The following is a 21536-nucleotide window of genomic DNA, read 5'->3' as shown; positions in this document are numbered from 1 at the left end:
AGGGTGAAACTTGCAGACAAAAGCTGTGATCAAAAGCCAGTCAAGTGTACATGGTGGAGGTGGATTAGGTGGTGGCTTTGTGAAGGGGTTACCTTTGAAGGGGGTACCTCTCTGCTAAACTCGGCATAGGTTGATAAGAACGCTCAGAGGCTTTTAGACAGAGTTGTCTATTTTCTACCCTGGCATCTGGTACGTAAAACTGCAGAGGCAGAGAACTGATGAAACATAGTGTCAGTATAAATGTGTTTATGTACACACATTACACAGTCCCCTTCTATATGATGATGGAGTAGCATCGTAGGATTGTATGCACTTCTGCACTGTGGCTTAGAGAATTAAGTAGTAACAAATCAATCTGTAGATCATTTTTCTTTATTTGTGTACCAGGCTCCTGGCCAGTAAGCCAAGTCAAGAAATGAGCAATCAGGCTTGGAGTTACAAGGAAGCAACTGTTCTGAGAACTATTCACAGATGCTGATGAAAGAAAAAAAAGAAGTCGGATTAAGACCAAGGTTTGAACAGACTGTCCCTGTCAACAAAAAGGCTCTTAGCCATCAGTGGGAATCAGTCAGCCTATACTGCCAGAAGGAGCCAGTTTTAGGCTTATGCTGGGTTAGTAGCTGCAGATATTACTTCAGCAGAACTTTTACTCCCCTACAAATTTTTTTACAAGCCATCTCCTCCATTTTTTTTTTACCTTCTTGTCCATCTGAGAGCCACTGATCTTTATGAAACTATGAGCTACTTATCAAAATCTCTATTTAGCCCAAAGTCACAAGACATTTATCACATTCCTCTGTGAGCCAAGGTAAGCTCCAAGACTGTCTCAGAGATGGGAGATAACAATAACCTCAAGGGCTCTCACCATTCTGTTACGGGACGGGGTGTGAGTGAGCATGCAGCTGTGACACATGGTGCTTCAGCAGTATCAGCCTTAGCAATTACTGCTGTCTCATTTCCTCTAACACTAGGGGATTCAAACTATCCAGAAGCCTCTCACTAACATGGACTTGCCACTAGTCAGGTGAGTTAGGCTTGGCTTGGGACCCAAACCTGCACTTTTCAAGAGCTGTACGTAGTACAAGATCTACAGCTGTGTGACTTCTTCCCCAGCATAGCCCCGCTGTAAGGATTCCAATGACAAAACCACAGTAGACATCCTAAAATTAATACAATGCAACCATCATTGTACTGTCAGGTTGGGATCAACATGCTACATGTTGGCAAATACAATTTAAAGGGTCACTCGTTCCCTTCCCTTCCCCTTTCCCAGCTCCTCAGTTCCCCACTTCCGCCAAATAAAAGTTATTCCCTCCATCCCCTTTGGTTTAATTCCACTTTTTTTGTTATGGTGTTATTCGAGACCAAAATACTAATTTATAGCTGCAGCCTAAAACCCACCTCGATTACATGTAGCCTGTTTCAACTCAGACCCCTGTCTGGGGCAAGGACTCTCTCTGAATCCATGTTTGCAGAGGAGAACTTACCCCACATACAGATTTTTTTTTTCTTAGGAGTTAATCCCTAGACACTATCCTAAAGAGCATGATAGAATATTAGCTAAAGTTGAGCCAGAGTTCTATATTTGGACTGAATGTAGATTATAACAAAGAGTTCTTTTGAAGAGTTATGGTCAATGCCTCCTCTTCTCAACTGGTTATATTACCACAGCCATACACATTGCATCTCCTCCGGTTTCAGTATAGTGGCAGCTGTTTATGTATTCATTGCAAATTTGGCTTCCCGTATTTTGATTTTGCAATGTCATGAGTCCTACTGCAATTCCGTGCACCATGTTCCCCTCAGAAAGTCCGCGAGAAAAAGAATAGAATCATAGAATCATAGTGGTTCCCTAACATCTTATTAGGGATATCTTATGAACTTTTTTTTTTAAAGTAGCTAAGAAAGGACTTATCATCAGGGCAGGCATTTTACAGAAGCTCACTTAGCTTTAAAAAGAATGTCAGCAAATTCCATATTAAACCGTTCAAGACTTTTAGATTATTTTTGAAAGTAAGGTTTCAGTTTGTAGTTCCTGTCAATACAGAATGAGCGCATTGATAGCGTTTTGTTAGCTGTGTCCTGCTGTGAGATTCCATCTCAGTTTACAAGCAGCATGAGAAAGAACATGCTAAATACAAGTTGAAATCATTTTGCTCTCAAGTGTGATCGTTAAAGTATAGCTGTTCTTCATGTATGTTTAGGACAGTTCAAGGGCTAGCAAGAGAGGAAGAAATGATCTAACATCTGCATTTGTAGAGACAGCCTACTATAGTATGAAAAATGATTTTAATGTATTATTTCCATATATGTCCTATTTCCATATAACATATTAACCAGGGCATGAGTAAACTAAAAATGTGTTGATCTTGATTTGTTTCATTTATTTCTTGCTTAACTTGTGCTGTCTATGTCGGTGTGACAGACAGTTGTCAGAGGGTAGAAAGAAACTCCTTGTGTGGGTGATAACATTTCTAAACAGTAAAAGACAAATTCTCTGTTTTACACACAGATTCATGGCTTTACAGACCATTTCAGAAGCAGCACTCGTGGGTTTTCTGCAGTGAAGGATAAGAGAAGGTAAAGAAAATTGGTGAGCCAATTTTAAGTCAAAAAGTGATGCATTCTGGAAAAAATCTTGAGATAACAGGGTAAGGCCTGTACTGAAAAAATAATGAATACAAACCTATCACAGGACACTGTACTTAAATGTTCTCTCACTGTTCCTATTGAAGATACAGCAGCTGCAACAACCCTCAAATAAATCCTGACACCTCACGTAGTCTGATGGACCAAGTGCTACACAAAAGGATGAGAAGTTGTAGCCTTGTTCTTTCCATAAGCTAAGGAGCCATTGTTGAGCTGGTCCAAATGAGCATATTGGTTTGTATAGGACAACCTTCCCAGCAGATCTCTAAAAGCTTTAAGGAGATCAATACCATTATTCTTATCTTACAGCTGGGGAAAATGAAGCATAAAAAAGAGAAGTGACTACTCTGCGATCACCTGGCAGACTGATGCCAAAGACCAGAATGAGATGCAGGTTTCGTGTGTTCTAGTCCAAAGCACTATCAAGTTCACATCTTTGCATCTGGTATGAAAGTGTTGCAGTCCAGTGACGATAGTTAAGCATGGTGGTCCCTAATATACTTGTATATATTTCCAGTAGATAAAGCATAAGAGGTGCCATGTGGGTGGAATACCCCAATGCCATCTCCTCCCGCCTGTACCCGCCTTTTGCAAATCTTCCAGCAGAGAGCCCAGAGAGCAGCTTCCTACACTGGGGAAGCACCAGATGCATGATGTACTTAAAGCCCTCCTACAGTGGCACTACTTTTGAACTGTTGCCAAATATCATCTTCACACTTAATCTGTTCTGGTTCCTACTGGCTCAGTTTTGTGAAGAGAAATAGTCCTGAGATAGTTACTGACATAATTTCTCAGCATTATAGTAGGAGACTATAGCACACATTAAACAGAACCTCTTTGCAGTGGCGTCCTGAAGTTATTCAAACTATATGCAGAACTCACAATTTTGGCAAATCCCTAAACATACGTATTCTCAAAAGCAGAGGCCCCAGAATTCACTATGGCCTCTGCATCTTCTTTCAACTATATGAAAACACTTTTACTTCTTGTTAGGAATCTCTTCCTGTTCCCAACACCTAAGAAACATACAACTAATTATATTCATTTCTGTTTTAGCTACTCCTTAATAGAGAAACACTTTCTATGATCCAGGCTGCTAGATTTTAGAGTTAGTACTTTAAATTCACAACCTAAAGCTATTTCTGATAAAAGAATCTCCACCAAAATGAAAAGATATTTAGGTAACATTAAAAAAGAAAAAAATTAGGGACCATCAATGACTAGACTAATGACAACTTATTGATTCAGACAGCTAATATGCTGATAAATAGAAAAGCAGAACTTCACTTAAAATGTTGTAGCAAGCATTGTCAAGTAATAAATCCAACTTACCTGCGAAGAGCTTCTGTGGTAAGCTGAGTAGTGAAGTGGTCCAGAAATAGCAGTATCATGTGGTAAGGATGGATACTGACTCTGCATTGGATGGGGATGCTGGTTGCTATAGCTACCATAGTTGTAACTTCCTGTGTATCTAAAATCCATTTAAATACACTATTTAGTATGCATAATAATTGTATTCCCACTAATAATTCTAGAACTTCTATGAAACATACAGTTGCACTTTTTTAAATAGGAGAATGATACTTTAAATAACCTTTTAAAAAAAGATATTTCCCAGCTCAGCTGGGAAGCAGATGCCACTTAGTGAAATTACGTGTTCAGCACAACAACAAATAGAGAGACTCAGCATGTTTCTGTGAGTAGTTTTAAATTGCAGACTCCTTTGTGCACTTTCTAAGGAGAAAGTGTCTTTCCCTTTTATTATTATTTTATTGCCATGTTCCTAGTAAATTACTATCCAGGCTGAGGAAGTATGGTAAGATTCGACTTAAAGAACTACATTGTGGAGTTCAGCTATCTTCTTGCACTGGGGTCAGATGTTCCTTTTTTGGGAGGGAGAGAGATGTATTAATTTGCATCTGAAGCACACAACATACAGCTTTAGCACAGCTGACTCAAGAATAGAGTGGGATTTGAGGTTGGAGAACCTGCCCACTTTCTTTTTTTTATCCCAACGCCTTGTCTAGGGACAGCCAGGGGTAAAGGAGGGAGCAGTTTCCTTAGCTATAAGAAACTGCAGGGTCAGTGTTTGTTGGCCACCGTTATTTGGGCCATTCACTAGCAAAAGATGCGTGGACACTTTCTGTAACCTCCCCATCTTTGTGTAGCCATGTGAACATTTAATGCTAATTCAGCACAGAAGTTTAAAGGTTCTTAAAATAATGCTATTGAAATCATAGAATCATAGAATGGTTTGGCTTGGAAGGGACCTTAAAGATCATCTAGCTCCAACCCCCCTGCCATGGGCAGGGACACCTTCCACTAGATCAGGTTGCTCAAAGCCCCATCCAGTCTGGCCTTGAACACTTCCAGGCAGGGGGCATCCACAACTTCTCTGGGCAACCTGTTCCAGTGTCTCGCCACCCTCACAGTAAAGAATTTCTTCCTAATACCTAATCTAAATCTACCCTCTTTCAGTTTAAAACTGTTACCCCTCATCCTATCACTACACCCCCTGATAAAGAGTCCCTCCTTGTCTTTCCTGTAGGCCCCCTTTATGTAATGGAAGGCTGCTATAGGGTGTCCCCAGAACCTTCTCTTCTCTAGGCTAAACAACCCCAACTCTCTCAGCCTATCCTCACAGGGGAGGTGCTCCAGCCCCCTGATCATCTTTGTGGCCCTCCTCTGGACCTGCTTGATGAAACAGTGAAACACAAACCATGAGAAACAAACAAACAAGGTAACCAATTCATTGTGTGAGAGAGAACAGTTATTTGTACAGACTTATTCTTTTTCTGGAAAGTTCAATGTAATTTTTACACTGGGTACGGTTTAAACTTCTGTTATTCTTTTGATCTTATGATGGTATTCTAGAGATACCATGTCATGTCTTATACCAGACAATCCAGCAGATCCAAAATGAAAGCAGAGCACCCCTTCTAAAAACATTTTCAGGACATATGGCCCTATGTCCATCTTCATTGTTCAACACTGAGCTCTTATTCTTATATTCACTTGGGCTTAGCTGTAAATATGAGTGGTTTCCATAATCTACCTCAGACAAGCTGGTGTCCACGTAATACGACTTTGATAGTCTCTCTGTGGAGAGTAGGGGAGAGAGGAATGGCTATGTTATGGAGCTGTTGCACACTGTTTGTGGTAGGCAGACATCTTGTGTTTTAATTCCTTCAACACAATAGACTGGTAAGTAAGATCTGCAACAGATGTTTTTGGCAGTCTGCATAAACCTGACATTCACGGTGCAGCCTTCTCTGCTTGAAGGACATGCTCGCCTATCTAGTCCCTCTTGTAGTCTGGGGTGCCCTCGGACTCCCAAACAAAGCCAAGTCCTGTAAGGCAGTGTTTGCACTTCATGTTTTCTCTAGTCATTAAGGATGCTATGTCCTAGTCTGGAAGTTATTGATCCTGTCTCCTTCCTTCAAACACTCATCACTTTGCTAAAATGTAGCACTTTAATTCACTTGAGCATGGAGTTATAAAGTTTCTTATCCTAATCTCTATTGTGTACTTTTGGTCGGGGAAGCTTCCTCTTTCTCTCTTCAACTTCAGGAGAGAGAGCACTGAGGACCTGAGGAGATGACCGTGCTTCTTCAAGGCTAGTATTCTCCTGCCTGTCTGAAAGTGCTTGGCTGAGGAACCCTACATCTCTCTAAGAAGAAAGTGTACCTGAAAAATCCAACAAAAATATTTTCTGCCAAGTACCATGTCTTACAGTGACTTCTGAACCACATCTATAGCTATTGAGTAGTGAGGATAACATACAGATGGCATGTCTTTGGGGAGGTCCAGCTGGGAACTAGCAGTTACTCTAGAATCTAGCAGCTGTGATTCAGAAAGAACGGTCAATTGATCGTACAGAAAATAATACAAAGTCCTGCATCTGGGATGGCACAACTCCTGCAGTGGTACAGGTTGGGGGCCATTTGGAGAGAAAGCAGCTTTGCTGAAAATTGCCTGGAAGTTCTGGTGGACAAAAAGTTGAACATGAGTCACCAGCATGCCCTTGCAAGCAAGCCCTTGCAACAAAGACAACCAGCTACATATTGGGCTGTATTAACAGGAGTGTAGACAGCAGGCCTAAAGAACTGATTATTCCTCTCTATTTGGCACTTGGGAGACCACATCTGGAGTATTGTGTCCTGTTTTCAGCTCTCCGCTATAAAAAGGACATCGGCATACTGGAGCAAGTCTAGTGGAGGGCCATCAAGACAGAAAGGGGACTGAAGCATGTGACCTACAGGAAAGGAACTGGGTTTGTCCAGCCTTAAGAAGAGAGGCAAAGGGATGATCTACAACTATCTAACAGGAGGATGTGGAGCAGCTAGAGCCAAACTCTTCTCAAAGGTACAGTGATAGGGAGAGAGGCAACAGACACAAGTTGGAACAAGGGAAATTCCAATTAGATACAAAGATATTTTCCTCTACTAATACCACAGATTTTCCATTTACAGTCCTGAGATGCCACACATGTGGAGAGTATCACTGTGGATTTAGAAGAAGATTTACTGGAATGAGCTAGAGTAGATTACGAACCTTGTGCTCTTCTCCAGTTTCTCAAATCTATGTTAGTATTACTTGCTATAAGGCTTGTTTTAATAATGGGGAACAGATCATGTAGCCCTTTCTTCATTTCTGGTAACATGCCTTTGGCCTTAATCAGTTTTTATTTTACAGTGAGCAGTTTTTATCATTGAATTTAACATTTTATTTTGTAAAACTGGCCAGAAGCACGAATAAAATACTTGTACAAATCAATCCAACAGTCTATATTTCAGTCTATAACAGTCTATACCCAAGTCTCTCTTGGGAGCTAGTAGGGCTTTACGTTGTTCCAAGACTTCAGTTCTTAAATGTCTTTACATTGTGGAATATTGTGGTATTAAGTGCTCTGATCTTTTAGGTATTCTCTTTCTATCACAAGGTGCTTTGTAGCCTTTATATTTCACAGAGGATCATCTTTAGTGTGCAAGATTGGTAGGAACCCCAGCAGAACTGCTGTTAGGAAACTTTCAGGTATGCTGAGTGGCTAAGAGTCTGCATGTGGTGGGAAATGTACCTACAGCAGGAGAATGGCTCATGGCCTCCATACTGCTTATGCTCTCTACTGAGCCCTTTTGCATGGGAGTGAGGCTCAGTCTTTGGAGCTACAGCAGCTGCTTGCTCCATTTCTCTCTTCTCCAGAAACGTGGAAATCTTAGTGCAGACTTTGATCTTCTCTCTCTTTCTTTCCAGGGCAGCCATCTGTTTGAATCTTGCATACAAGGTCTCTTATTTTTTCTTTTCCTCTCTGAAGATATGGTTCTTTAATGCTTTTAAACAAGCTCTGCCTTGAATCTTTGACTGTACCTTCCATAAGAACTATATAATGAGTCTTGTGCTTCAGAAGACCATGGGTGAGGTCACTGGATTTCTTTGCAGACATTTCTTCAGGAACATGTCTCTACAGTCTGTCACATTAGATTCAAATCATATGAAAACTGAAATACCAATATGCTGATTTTGCTGTAGATACAAAATAAGTAGAAATTGTAATGATTCAAAAAAATTTTATTAGTACTATGTAGAGGGCAAATGAGATCAGGAAATCATTGTGGTAGAAGCCATGTAAACACAGATTCACAGAGAGGCCCTATCCTTATGAGCTTACAAAGTCAATTCCAGAAAAGAAAGCAGATGTCACTGAAATGTTTAGAAGCGTCACCAAAATGTTTCTATCCATGTGTCACACATAAACCAAATGGCAAAAGAAGTCAGATTATAGAAGTCTTTGTTGCCTTTCAGAAAAGTCAATTCACCCAGACAAAAAAGTTTCCTCAAATCACCTACCAAAGGCAAGAGATTCCTTTAGTAACAATGAAGTCTCATGTGTATACATATATGTATTTATACATATATTCAATACCTTACTGTGGTCTGTTCCAATTCTTGCATCCTGTTAGCTCCTGAACCTCCCTGCTGCCCTGTTTCTGCCTCCACCGAGTAGTCATATTGCTGGATAGGAGAGATGTTCCATATCTCCATATCCAGGTTTCTGCAGGAAGGGTTTAGCAGTGACATTCCAACACAAATCCAAACCTGTCCACATCCAAGAGGGAAGGACATGCGGGGTTCAAATTAATTTACTGTCACCCTGCCAATCAGGATATAATCTTCCACACTGGGAAAGCACTTCTGCAGGGGTAATGAGTATGCAATGAGACTGAGGAACTCAGTAAAGTGTTTTGAACATCTTGCTTCATGTCAGCATCTGGGCACTTGCTAATCTTGCTATGTGCCTGGCCCTTCTCCATCGATTATTTTGTGATTGTTTCTTTTTAGTTATGGATGTCTATGAATTATACACTTACTCAAATGAGGATGGCACAGAAGAAGTGTTGCTTGATGAAAAGAGCACTGAGAGACTTAGTCTGAGTTTCTGAAGTTTTCCAAGATCAAATAATGTTATGTAAATTTCTACTGTAATTATTTTAATTGAGAGCCTTGAGCAAATTTTGGTGACAGAGATGGAATCAGATTGTGGTGAAAATGTGGCTATTTTTCCAAACTGTGGACACTTTTGATTTGCAGGTTTATCAGTAGTCATAGAATCACTGAGGCTGGAAGAGACCTCTGAAGATTGTTTAATCTAACCCCCCTGCTTAAAGCAGGGTCTGCTAGACCAGGCTGCCCAGGATCATGTCCAGCTGGGGTTTGAATATCAGAAAGGATGGAGACTCCATAGCCTCTCTGGGCAACCTGTTCTAGTGTTTGATCACACTTACAGCAAAACAAGTTGTTTGTTTGTTTATGTTTAAATGGAATTTCTTGTATTTCAATTTGTGCCCATTGTCTCTCGTCTTGTAACTGGATACCACTGAGAAGCATCTGTCTCCATCTTCTTTACAGCCCCCACCGGCTATTTATACACATTGATAAGACACTCCCTGAGCCGCCTTCTCCTGAGGCTAAACAATCCTAGCTCTCTCAGCCTCTCTTTGTATGACAAATGCTCCAGTCCTGTAATCATCTAAGTGGCCCTTTTCTGGACTCAATCCAGCATGCCTGTGTCTGTCTTATACGAAGGAGCACAGAATTGGATCCAGGGCTCCAGATGTGGTCTCAGCAGTGCTGAGCAGAGAAGGATCACCTCTCCTGAGACATGGTATAGTAGGATAGTTCTTTGGACACATCTAGCCTTTGGGATAGAACATGGCACAGGAAAACAGGAATCAGAGGAGAAATCTACTGAAGCTTTCTCTTTTATAAAATATTCTCCAGGCCTACTGTGTTTTTAGATAGCATTAAATGAGATTATAAAACTGAGATATAATATAATACAACAATAACAACAGCCAAAGAGTAATGATACCAGCATCTTTGCAATACAGACTCACTACATCAAAAACCAGATTTCACTGCATTTCCAAAAAAACTCTAAGCTATGCTTAGGTTCATCCAAAAACCACAAAAACACCCAAGACACTGGGAAGTGACTTACCCATGTTCTTCTCTGTGGGGATAAACAGGTATCCGGTGTGTGACAGATGATGATGGTACATGTGGACTTCTCATGCAGGGCAGCTGTTGGGAATTTTCAGCAGGTGACCCAGCAGCTGTTGTCACAGTGTAGGTGAGTGACCACGTATAGGATTGCATAGCTCCTGCAGACAAACAAGCATTAAAGGAATACAGGTAACATGGGCTGTTGTTCACAGAGGTGTTATGCTTTGAGATGGTTACAGGAAAGCAACCTAATAGGCACTGATAATGGAAACAGCATCAACCAAAGTGAACAAAACAGTTATGTCTGAGGTGTAAATAAAAATACAAATAGATCAGCTGGAGTGTGCAAAGATCCAAAGGTAAGAGACATATCTGGAATAGCTCAGACTGTGAACTTCCAGCGTGGTATTGTAATTTGAGGCTATCATTTTTCAGAAAAACTGGGATAGGACTTAGAAATGGAGGAACACCAGTGCTAATATTTCTCAGGCATGATGCACCAAACTCTGAGGTCTCTCTCACATGGAGTGGGCTGCTGGCCTGTTTAGTTCTGAGGCTGATCAGGCCTGGAGTGAGGCAGGAAGTATGATCAGAACAATGAAGGATTATAAAAAGATGGGTGTTACACAAATAAATTTCTTGAATCCTTTTGCAGTTTGTATCTGTTCCACCCAACCAGGTACCAGCCTTTGTAGTGGCAACACAGTGGTAGATCTCCAAATTATAACAAATATATATACAGAAATAGCCTAGCTGTTTTCTTCCCACAAAAAATGTTTCTTTCTTCTTTCGAGGCGGCAGGGACTGGACTTAATTTACTTTTTCATGTAGAGCATTTGTGGGAAGAGCAAAGCAAAGAAGTGGGTTTTCCATTTTGCTTGGAAGGTGCTGAGCTTTTAATCATCCTGATCCCTTCTAGGCAGGAACTCCAGATTCATGAGCCAGCTGCTGAGAAACCTTTGTCCTTTGCACACACCCCTTTCACTCAGGAGGCTGGCAGATCCATTGTTCCAGTACAACATAGCTCTTTCTGGAGGTCATGACCATACTGGCTGAGAATACCCTGCAAATGAGGACCAGAACACTGATTTAACCCAATACGTACACTAGTTTGGAGGTCGCTGGGCACTCTTTACTCTTTTTCAGTAGCTAAAAGCAATTGCAGGAGGTGACTTGTTTTTTTCAGTGTGGATTCTAGGACTTCCGGTAGTATGAAAGGGCCTAATTCAGAGGGGGAAGTGATTGTATTACCAGGTCTGTGTCTACTCCATGGCTTTGGGGAATGAAAAGCCTATCTATCTCAGATGTGCATAATTTTCTTCAGGTGTGTGTGATTTTATTTGGCAAAATCAGACAAATAATTTTTTTAAATGGGAAATGCTTAATTCTGGGTGTGAACGAAGGCATTCTGAGCTTCACGAGGTAAGTCCAGCTTGAAATTCTCCAGCAGGGTGTGATTTGGTGCTCTTACAGTAGAGACATCCTTGGATGTGTTACAGCCAAGGATATTTGTGCTAGGCCTGTTTTCACATGCCTGCATTTTCTGTCACGGACTCTTGAATTTTCAGTCTTTCATGTCCTCCCATTGAAGAGGACCACTGAGATCCCTGAGACCAAAGAGGAGGCATACACATTTGAGCTAGCACTTCAGTGCTGCAGTGGCTATGAGCAGTCATGGTTCCCTGAGTTCAGGAAAAGTGTTTAAGGAAGCCTACCTTCACTAGAAAATACAGTTTATGTGGAAGGGGCCAAAACTACTTATGCGGTCACCAAATAGCTTCATTTGAAAACAAGAGAAAAACTGTTTTGAAAATATCAACAACTTGTCTGCAGAATACTTTGGTGAAACATTTCAATTTCAAAAGATCAACATATTTTCCTAGTGTTATTTTCCAAATGAAAATTTGAAACTTTGTTTCAAAACAGGCCTAAACTCAAAAGGCAAAAACAAAGAGAAAAGAAAGAAAAGAAAGACAACAAAGATGGCGAAAAAACCCAAATACTTATTTTTAGGTAATATTACTGTTTTTTTTTTCACTTTTTCACTTTTTAAATTCACCAAAAACCAGAAGTTTTACTTTGACTTGATTTTATTTTTTCCAAGAAAAAATTTGGCCATTGAGCCAAAAATCTCATGACCTTCCTAGCTCTAACAAGAAGCGGTAATAACACGGTCAAAAGATCCTTTGCCTTTTACCAAATATGGTTAAATTGGCTGGCCCCAGCCATACTGAGAGCCTCCTTTTCTTTTTTTCAAAAATAGTAGGGATCTTATCTCAGTCTGAGGAAAATAAGTCAGTCCAGGTCAGCAAGTTGTTTCGTTTGCTCCCTGTGGGAAGTCAGACTCCTTGGATGAGAGGACTTGGCCACTCCTGGCTTTCAAGTCTAACTGGCAGTTACCTCAATTCAATTTTAAAATAAATGTTTAGGGTGTAACATGCTTTGTGCCTGTCCAGACAACACAGAAACAAATACAGAGAATAGGTCTTGCACTGGAAGATTTGTGAATATCTTTGTTTAATTATCCTAACCAAGAATTGTCCCTGGTACTACAGGATAGTATTTCACACAGCTGCTCTAGGAAATACCCACTTTCTTTTGGAGGTTATGGATTAGAAGCAAATGTATGTCGGGTTTTACTCAGGATTTACAGTTACAGGAAGCTGCTCAAATATTTTTTTCAGAATGTTCCTGGGAATCTACGGTTGCCTCACTTCTCTTTGCCTTTGTGGAAGGGATGCCATTATTTTCAGTGACCTAGTCACAAAGACAGAGAGGAAGGATAGAAGAAGACAACAGATTTGCAGACGTGTGTATGTATATATCGGGTCAGCCAGGATACTGCCAACATTGTGGTGGGTGGAAAAGGATGAATGAGATAAGTCTGAAAGTTTTTCATAGTTAGCTTTTTAATACCCACCTATGCCCCAGCCCTATATGATTCATTTCCTCAGCTGGCTGCAGAATTGAACTCCAGGAGATGAAGTCTCTTTTAGATATGACTGAACCCAACTGAACTGCTTTCTGAATTAAGCAAAAACAATAGTGATTGAGCAACATTTTGCTCTGCTTTGTGTTCTGAACATGCAGGGTTTGATTAAAATAGGGAAGTTCATTTATTATCACTCCTTTTTCTTTTCTCTTTTAACGGAAAATCTGATTTTAAGGATACTAACCAAGAGGCCATCTGACCTGTAGGAGAGCCAAATATAAATGGAACTGCTATCAGTCCAACAACGGCCCTGTTGTCATTAGTACCATCATGTATACCAGTGCAGAAAGAAACAAATGTTGCTTCATGATGCTGCATTTTATATTTGCTTTATGCTGGAGTAAATGACCACCCAGGTACAAGCAAGACACTCACAGCACGTGTATTATGTCTGATAGTAAGCAGTACTGTCAACCTCAAGCAGTCAGAAATCTGGAGTCAGACCCCCATTCTGCCCCCACACAACGAAGATATTATCTTAACTATCAGCTTTAGAAAAAACACAAACCCTTCCATTTGGAAGGGGAGATTGCCTTTTGAAATAGGAACCTTTGACTTTTACACTCTGCAGCTATGAGAATTAAACTCCAACTGTTGAACAAGAGCTGATGTTCTCATATATTCATATGAGTCCAGGAGCTGAAGCTTTAGGAAAAAAACAGAAATTTGTTGTACTCACACACACAAATATGAGAGGTGGTAGCTCTGTGCAAGCATCTCCTGTGCCAGATTCCCAGCACTTCAATACCTAGCCTAGACTTGGAAGAACAGTGACCTTAAATAACCATCGCTGACTTGAAGAATTATTTCACGCATACATTTCTTGAAACTAAACAGTAAACTGCATAGATTAGTTTACTAACATATTAGGAACTACTTACAATTTAGAGTTCATTTTGGGTTGTCTAAAAACCATTGCATTGGCAAATGAGTAATCACAGCTTTAAGAGGGGCTTTAAGAGGGAATAACGTAGTCAGCCATATAGCTATCACTTTTATTACAATATTGTTGCAGTTTGAACAATCATTAATCTGGCCTTTGTGATTTAGAAAGGATGGAGACTAATTATCCTTTTAAATGTCTAGCAACTTAACAAGAAGTTTTAAATAAAATGTTAGCTGAGCCATGCCAGATGTTCTACCACAGAATGCTATATATAGGATTTACCTTTCTTTTGCTTGGTATCATGTAATTGCAACAGTTTATTTTGCTGGTTTTGTGCTGACCACTGACTGAAGGCAAAAACATTAAAAGGAAAGTTTAATAGTTAACTTTTATTGCTAATGCCACAAGCTAGAAAGAGTTAATGATGCCTTAAATTGGGGAACTGAGAGCTAGCGGTAACCAATGGAACTAGTTCTCAAAATTTGCACCATTTGCAGAGTTCTACATTTACCTCATAAAAGACACATAAGAAAATCAACAGAGTGTACTTTAAATATATCTCTCCAGAACAGAGGTTCCTGTTCAAAAATATTCTATATATTAATGCCACAAATCTGTATATGGAATAGTTTGATTATATGTAATACAACTTCAGCACTCCTATTTTAAAGTATAGCAATTTCCTATAGCTGAAACATGGTTGTTATTTTGTATTACTTCATGTGAATGAACCCTGAATTCCATGGTGTAATGGCTGGCAAACTAAAAAGGCAATCAGTTCATCTACATGATGAACATGGGAAACGGAGGTATTACTAATTGCTCAAATTAAGACCAGGAAATAGCCACGTACTTATATTTAATCTTAACCAGACCACTACTTGCATTGACAAATTTGGCTTGTGCTAGGCAAAAATTATTTTCACACTTGCAAAAGTGAGACTGCACCAGACCGTAAGAATAAAATCCAATTCAACCAAACAAAAGTTTTTAACCTAAAAACGAAAAGCTGGAAAAAACAGAGGGCTAAAATAATCAGAAATAGCTTTCTTGCCTAAGAAGTTCTGCTATGAGAACAACTACGTCAAGTTCTACTGCCTGTTCTGTGGGAGTAGGTCCTTCAACCATTGTTCCCAAATGATCCTGTTTCTGGCTTGAGACTTCAAGCTAGCAGACCTTGGCCTTACCAGGACATAAAAAATTAAAGAGAGTGAGAGAATAAAACAGACTACAATAAAATAATAACCAACATGAAAATAAAAAGGAATTGCATTTGTGATGTTTGTGTGAGTCCGTTCCCCTGCATTACTGGTGAGATTCAGGAAGGATATGTAAGATCCATGCAGTTCCCAGACCTGCCGAGATCTGCGCCTAAGTCAGGTACCTAAGTCAAGTAAGCTGAAGGTGGAAGCCCAGATAGCTGACAAATAGGCTGTTACATAAATAAGGAATAAGCTTTGGGTTAATAGTTATGATAGTCACACAGAGTGTTACAGTCTCTGCAACCTAAACACAAGTCCCTCAAATCTCCATTCTTGTCAATGTCACTGGTGAGCACACAGTTCCCTACTTTTCAGTCTTTTACTTCTGGGTACAGTTCTGCATCATACTAAGTTCTGGTTATAACATCACAACAATCCCATTGGGCCACAATGTCTACAGAGCAAGTTACCCACAAAATCAGTGTTTCCAGACTCAGACACATACACCACCTCCAGCGCTGCCTGATCCAAAGCAGTGTGCTCACCTGCCATGTCTAGGAATCATGTGCCTCTTGTCTAACTGTTCTGGGGGTAATATCATCCTATTTCCCTCTTAAATATGGTATAGTCTCCAACAGTGAGAAAACCTTACGTTTTGATGTAGGGACAAATGTTCTTAAATCTCTTTCCACCACAACTATGCGTGGTGCTTCCCTGTGGCGCCTTTGAAAACATGAAAAACATTTGTCAGAAAGATTTATTAGTCCTTTAGCCACTGCCAAATTCTCCAGTGTGGTAAGTCATCACTTTCTGACATTCTTTCAGGAAGGTTTTGTAACTTTTCTAGTACATCACAAAAGTGATAGTTTCCACATTCCGATTATACATCCATTTCACTGAGGAGCAGCAAAGCTGGAATTTCACCGCCTGGAACGCCTTCTGAAAGTCATTCACATTTCTGCCTTTTTTTTCCATGAGTTAAGAAAACGCTGTCTTTTGACCATACAGATAGACTGTCCTGCCCACATCCAAAAGGTAATGAATGAGTTTTACATTAGAGTACAGAGGATAGTTGCCCATTTAAACAACAAACAAGAAGCCAGTTTTGTGCTTATTGTTTTCTGACAATCCTGCCCACTAATTGAACACCTTTAAGCACAGATTTTTTAATCTGTGAGCCCACCAGAATACACCTACTTCATCAGTTGCCATAATAGAGTATGCAACTGAAAATAGGCTTCAGACATGTAATCCCTAGTCTCTAACATTGAAAGATGAAAGTTACCAACGATGTGTGAAACATTCCCAAGAGAAACTTGCACAGCTATTTAAACATATTTGGGTCTCAAATATGTTGAAAGATATCCAATTCCCATTTTACCCACTAGGAATTCCTGAACCACTAGTTGTTCAGGATTTTGAAAACATCACTAAACCTTAAAATATCTGGCACGTTTTCTTGAAGCATGTAAAATTTTTCGGAGAGACTGATTGCCCTTAAAGTCATTGAAGATGCTCAGAAGTGCTATATTCATAAAAAATTCTTTTGGGGCATTGCTAGAAATATGAAAAATTGGATTGATTTTTAAAATCATTTAGAAATAAAGTGACAGGTCTTCTCTTCTGAAGGCCTCAGCTACTGAACAGATTCTGATATGCTGAGGTCTGGGATCTCCTGTTAGGCCTTTGGACTCCAAACATCAGATCTTTTTCCTGTTAGATTGCACATCATGTTCGGATACAGTGAGAAGGCACAACTGATACTTTAAACAGATTTCTGTTTGGGAAGGCTTCTCATCTCTTGAAAGCCGGCACATCAGGTTCTCAGACTCAATTTCAGGTGACCAAGTGCAAAAGCCATCTTAAAGCAGATCCAGCTGCCGTAAGCCTACCTACCTGTTGTGGCTGCTATGACACCGTACTCTGGGGACTGATTGCTGACAGGCGAGGGGGCAGAGGGCACTTCCACTGAGGTGGCAGATTTAGCTGGGGAGAATGGCACTGGGGAGGGAGTTGGAGGAGCTGGTTCACTCAGAATAATTTCTTCTCGTAGTTCTGCTGCAGGATGAGAGATGAGAGAAAAATCATCAAACATAGTTAAAGGTAGAGTCAAGGAACACTGAGAAACTAAAAAAATTAATGCAATCAGTAAAGTTCTGTAGGCTGTATTTCAAGAAATGCATAGCAGGAATCACAAATCTTTGAAAGAGTACTTCTATAACATTCAGCGTTACAACCTTCAGTGTACCTTTGTAAGACCTCTTAAAGGAAACTGCTATTTTTCCTGTTGTATAGATAGGAAACCCATACACAGACAGCTTAAGGTTTATATTCCTGTAATATACTATTAGATACCTAAAATTAGGAGTCCAGTCTGAGTCAGGCACTTCTACTCCTTCTAGAGGCATTGGAAAGAAACAAGAATCTCCAGGGGATTCCAGTGGCTTTTGGCCATGACCTTCTCTCTTCATTGACTAAAGAGGATGACACTGGATAGTTCTAGCTGCTAAAGCTATGTGGAAAGTACACAGGGATAAGCAACTTCTTTGTCAAAAAGACCAAGAGGCTATGGCAGGGCAATTAATTAAATCCAGGTCTTTCAACACACAGAAGATATTACCCTAATCATTGAAATGTTCTTCTTCCCATAAATCTACAGGGTGACAAATTAAGCCACAGCTACAAATGGAGAGTAGAACTTTCCAAAGGTGACAGAGGGGTTTAACTTGCCAAAATTAATGGGAGATGCAAGGAAGGTAGATCACTGAGGATCCCTCATTACAAGGGGCTGCCCTGAGCAGAGAGACTAGAGGCAATGTCTGTTCGCTTCTGTTCTGGCAAGTCAGTGCAGAGTGAGTGGAGCAAGACTCGGAATCTGCTTCTGTGCAGGTACTTGGAACATAAACGTACCAGAAATGACAGCTTTGTTTTTTGTCTTTGCCCACTTCTCCCATCTCTCCCTCTTATTTAGACTGGTAAAATCCATTAATATCAGTGAATTTATTTAGTGTTAAACCAGGGTGAGAGAGAGAATCAAGACTGGGTTCACTGAAATACAATGTTGGCTTAGACAGACTAACTGGGGTAAAAGGCTCAGTATAAAAATCTCTTACTGAAACACCAAGTGTGTGCTTAGGAATGGGGTTCAGACACCCAGAGTTACATCATGAACCAGGCAGGCCTCTTTCAGAATGTATTAACTGGGGCCACCCCTCTCACAAATGACTTGTTTCAAATCATGATGGAACTGAAAAACACTTTGCTCCTAGATAAGCCTCACTGGGTTAGATGAGGATAAAGAAATGTCCTAACATAGAAAACACCGAATCCAGTGGAAGAAAACAACAAAAGATGAATAAAAGAACAAACTCACCTGTGCTTCCTTCTCCTTTCATTGCCCTCATTAGCTCATTAGCTCTCTCCTGACAATGGAGTGATTCTAGCAGGTACAATACGTAGTCATCGAACATCAAGTGAATAAGGTGAAAAGACCCTGGTAATAAAGTGAACAAACAAAAAAGCCATTGACTGTCTCAATACACTCATTAAACCAATGATTTGACTGTCTCAATACACTCATTAAACCAATGATTACGGTATTCAACACAAACAGTACTGAATAGGACTGCCTCCACATACCACTATCACTGAAGTATCTCTCTTACTCAAGGTAAGAAAGGTCAAAGTAAAACTGGGTACTAGCAAACTCTGTTCACTCCTGGATTTATACAGGCTTATACAACCAATTATTGTGGTTTAGGGTGCAAGGAGGCTGCCTAGCTGAGAGCTGGGGCTTGATGGAGTTTTCTTCTCCTACATTAGCACTGAACCGTTTAGACAATTACACTACAGTGGAATTGTTTCCTTTTATCTAAAGGAATAGATACAAGTTTCTGTCAGAAGACAGAAAATCTTATACCTTAGATATAAGTTTCTGTCAGAAGTAGAATCCTGAATTGGCTGCCTTAGTGACACGTCCTGGTATGAATTTTCTGAACTACCTGTGTCATTGGACAAAGAAATGAGAGACTAATCAATAGGAAGGTAGAAACAATCTTCCAAATCTCCTGATGGTATATCTCCAGTGCATTGCCTGGAGTGGATGAGACATCCATTAACTGCCAAACATAGAGGCATTAGCAGAAATTGTGGATGTCTTAAATGGAAAGACTTGTGCCAAAGCTTTGCTCTGTCATACTTCTCCTTTCTACATTATCTTTTCCTGATTATCAGTTCGAATCATATCAGCAGCATAACATTTGGCCTGTTTCTGTGCTTACCTCTGAAGATACCATGGATACTATCTCTTAACTGCCATGACAGGCACGTGAAAAACTTAAGGGCTAAAGGACTTAAGGGAAGAGTACGCACAACAGAAAATGCGGGGGATGAAGTCAAAAAAACACTTTGAAAATTAACAGTAAAAGGAGATTATATGGATAGCTATCTGCCACAAATCCTCAAGTAAGATTTGAATACGGATAGAGAACTTGCTAATGTTGTTAGGAGGAAGGACTGGGTGATGCTATGGACTAGAGTACTGGAAATGAAAAGCATGCTGTAAGAAGTTCTGCCCTTAGAGATTTATATCATCCTCTGATTTATATACTTCCTCTGTAGAAACAGAAGTATTAATACTATTGCACAAGGCACTGGTGAAACCTCACTTAGAACATTGCATATAACTGTAGTCACCCATGTTCAAGAAATATTAGTACAAGTTGAAACTGGTATGGAGAAGATTACCAGGAGGATGCGGGGAATGGAGAATAGATTTTAAATGACTAAAAATGCACGTCTGGCTTCATTTTGCAGAAAGGAAGTGAGTTGCTTCCCATAATTTATAAAGAAGGATACATGTCAGGGATGGTGAAGAAATGTTTGCCCTAGAGCACACATAGCCACAAAAATAGATGTGTAAGAAGAGACCATAGATGCATTTCAGGGGAAAATTAGAGGAGCAAAGCATCAGAGCCAAACATTGTGTAGTGTCCTCCTGAAAGGAATAACATTCATCTGCAGGGGAAGACTGACAAGTATCAGATGGAGTTTGGTCAGTTTATGCAATAGACTTCATGACACAGAGTACCTGTAATAGCTCCAGACAGGATTTGATCATACATTTTTTTTTTTAAAGGCTCCTATGTTTATTTAGACTTGCATGGAATATTTAAAACTTGTTCATATAAGTCATTAAATAACTCTGGCAACTGCAAATGCAGTCAGGTTAAAAAAATAGCCAGTCCAGCAGCTGGCTTAAACCAGAGAAAGATCACCAGCTGAGAGGGAAACAGAGATCAACTACTGCCAGACAAGAAAAAAATGCCTCATCTAGATGTGTTCCTTTCGAAATTCCATTACTACATTCTGAGGAAAAACACTTCCATGGGAAAAAGATGCAACAAGTTTCAAATTCAATCAAATTTTGTAATGATTGGTTTCTTCACAGGAAGGTTAGGTTTATCTTGGGATACTAGCTTTTACCACAATAAAGCATAACTACCCCACTCCATCTTCTCTACTCAAACATACTGTTGAAGGGCAGAAGAAGCGGTTTGAAAGACCCTATATCCTTATACAATTCTAGCTGGCAATTCAGCTTTCAAAGCGAGTCTGAGCACATTCTTTTTCTTTGTGACCCGGATGGTCTTTGTGTTTCATTCTTTCACTCCACGCCTGCATGGCTTCTGTCGTCACTGATACGAGCAGAGCACACACACTGGGAGGTGAACATATGCCTTTGTGTTCTTGGGCCAGGCAACACAGAAAAAGGACATACGTGATTGCAACACCTCTGCTACGGGGAGGAAATCTTTGGTTGTTGGTGAACCTGAAGCATTCAGGTTTTTATTTGTTTCACGTATCTATGCAAATCAAAATGTTCCCCAGCCTTGCAAGGGTAAATAGTGGAGATCTTCACTTGACTACTGCAGAGAGTTTGTTTTTAGAAATCTTTTGGGCTCAAAGTCTTGTTAAATAAAATCCTATTCAAGTTAGCAGTACAGTAAAGACAGCAGACCTGGCTGATCACCTTGTTACTGACCTAGGATCTCCCCAGTGGAAACCTAGATTATCAAGAATCTTCACAAAATGCTCGCTCTTCTTCTTACTACAGTTTTTCAGTAGAAAGTTTCTATTGACTTTAGTGCAGTTACTACTGATAAGTATTTCCAAGGTAAGAAAAACAGGCCTAAATGCTGGCAAACTTCATGTGGTGGTATAAAGCTCAGGATATTTAGTGTTTCCCAACAAACTCCTAGCTCAGCTTTAATTTAAAAAAAAAAAAAAAAAAAAAAAAAAGGGG

At 40.0% G+C, this 21536-nt stretch overlaps 2 protein-coding genes across 4 annotated transcripts in view; both read right to left on the bottom strand.

Moving 5' to 3' along the window:
* The window catches only part of TMEM263 (transmembrane protein 263), a 315606-nt gene that overhangs the window by 103750 nt on the left and 190320 nt on the right, over positions 1-21536 (bottom strand). The window lies entirely within an intron of this gene.
* Positions 1-21536, bottom strand: part of RFX4 (regulatory factor X4) — an 85528-nt gene that overhangs the window by 7259 nt on the left and 56733 nt on the right. The window contains exons 14-17 of the mRNA XM_009277015.1: positions 18606-18725; positions 17129-17290; positions 10148-10310; positions 3982-4120 (exon numbers count right to left, since the gene is read on the bottom strand). Coding sequence (XP_009275290.1) covers positions 3982-4120; positions 10148-10310; positions 17129-17290; positions 18606-18725 — 584 coding nt within the window. The remainder of the gene's footprint in view (positions 1-3981; positions 4121-10147; positions 10311-17128; positions 17291-18605; positions 18726-21536) is intronic.

This window comes from Aptenodytes forsteri, unplaced genomic scaffold (assembly GCF_000699145.1).
Source record: "Aptenodytes forsteri isolate BGI_AS27 unplaced genomic scaffold, ASM69914v1 Scaffold482, whole genome shotgun sequence".
Taxonomy (NCBI): Eukaryota; Metazoa; Chordata; class Aves; order Sphenisciformes; family Spheniscidae; genus Aptenodytes; species Aptenodytes forsteri.
This window is presented reverse-complemented; position numbering and strand designations above follow the sequence as displayed.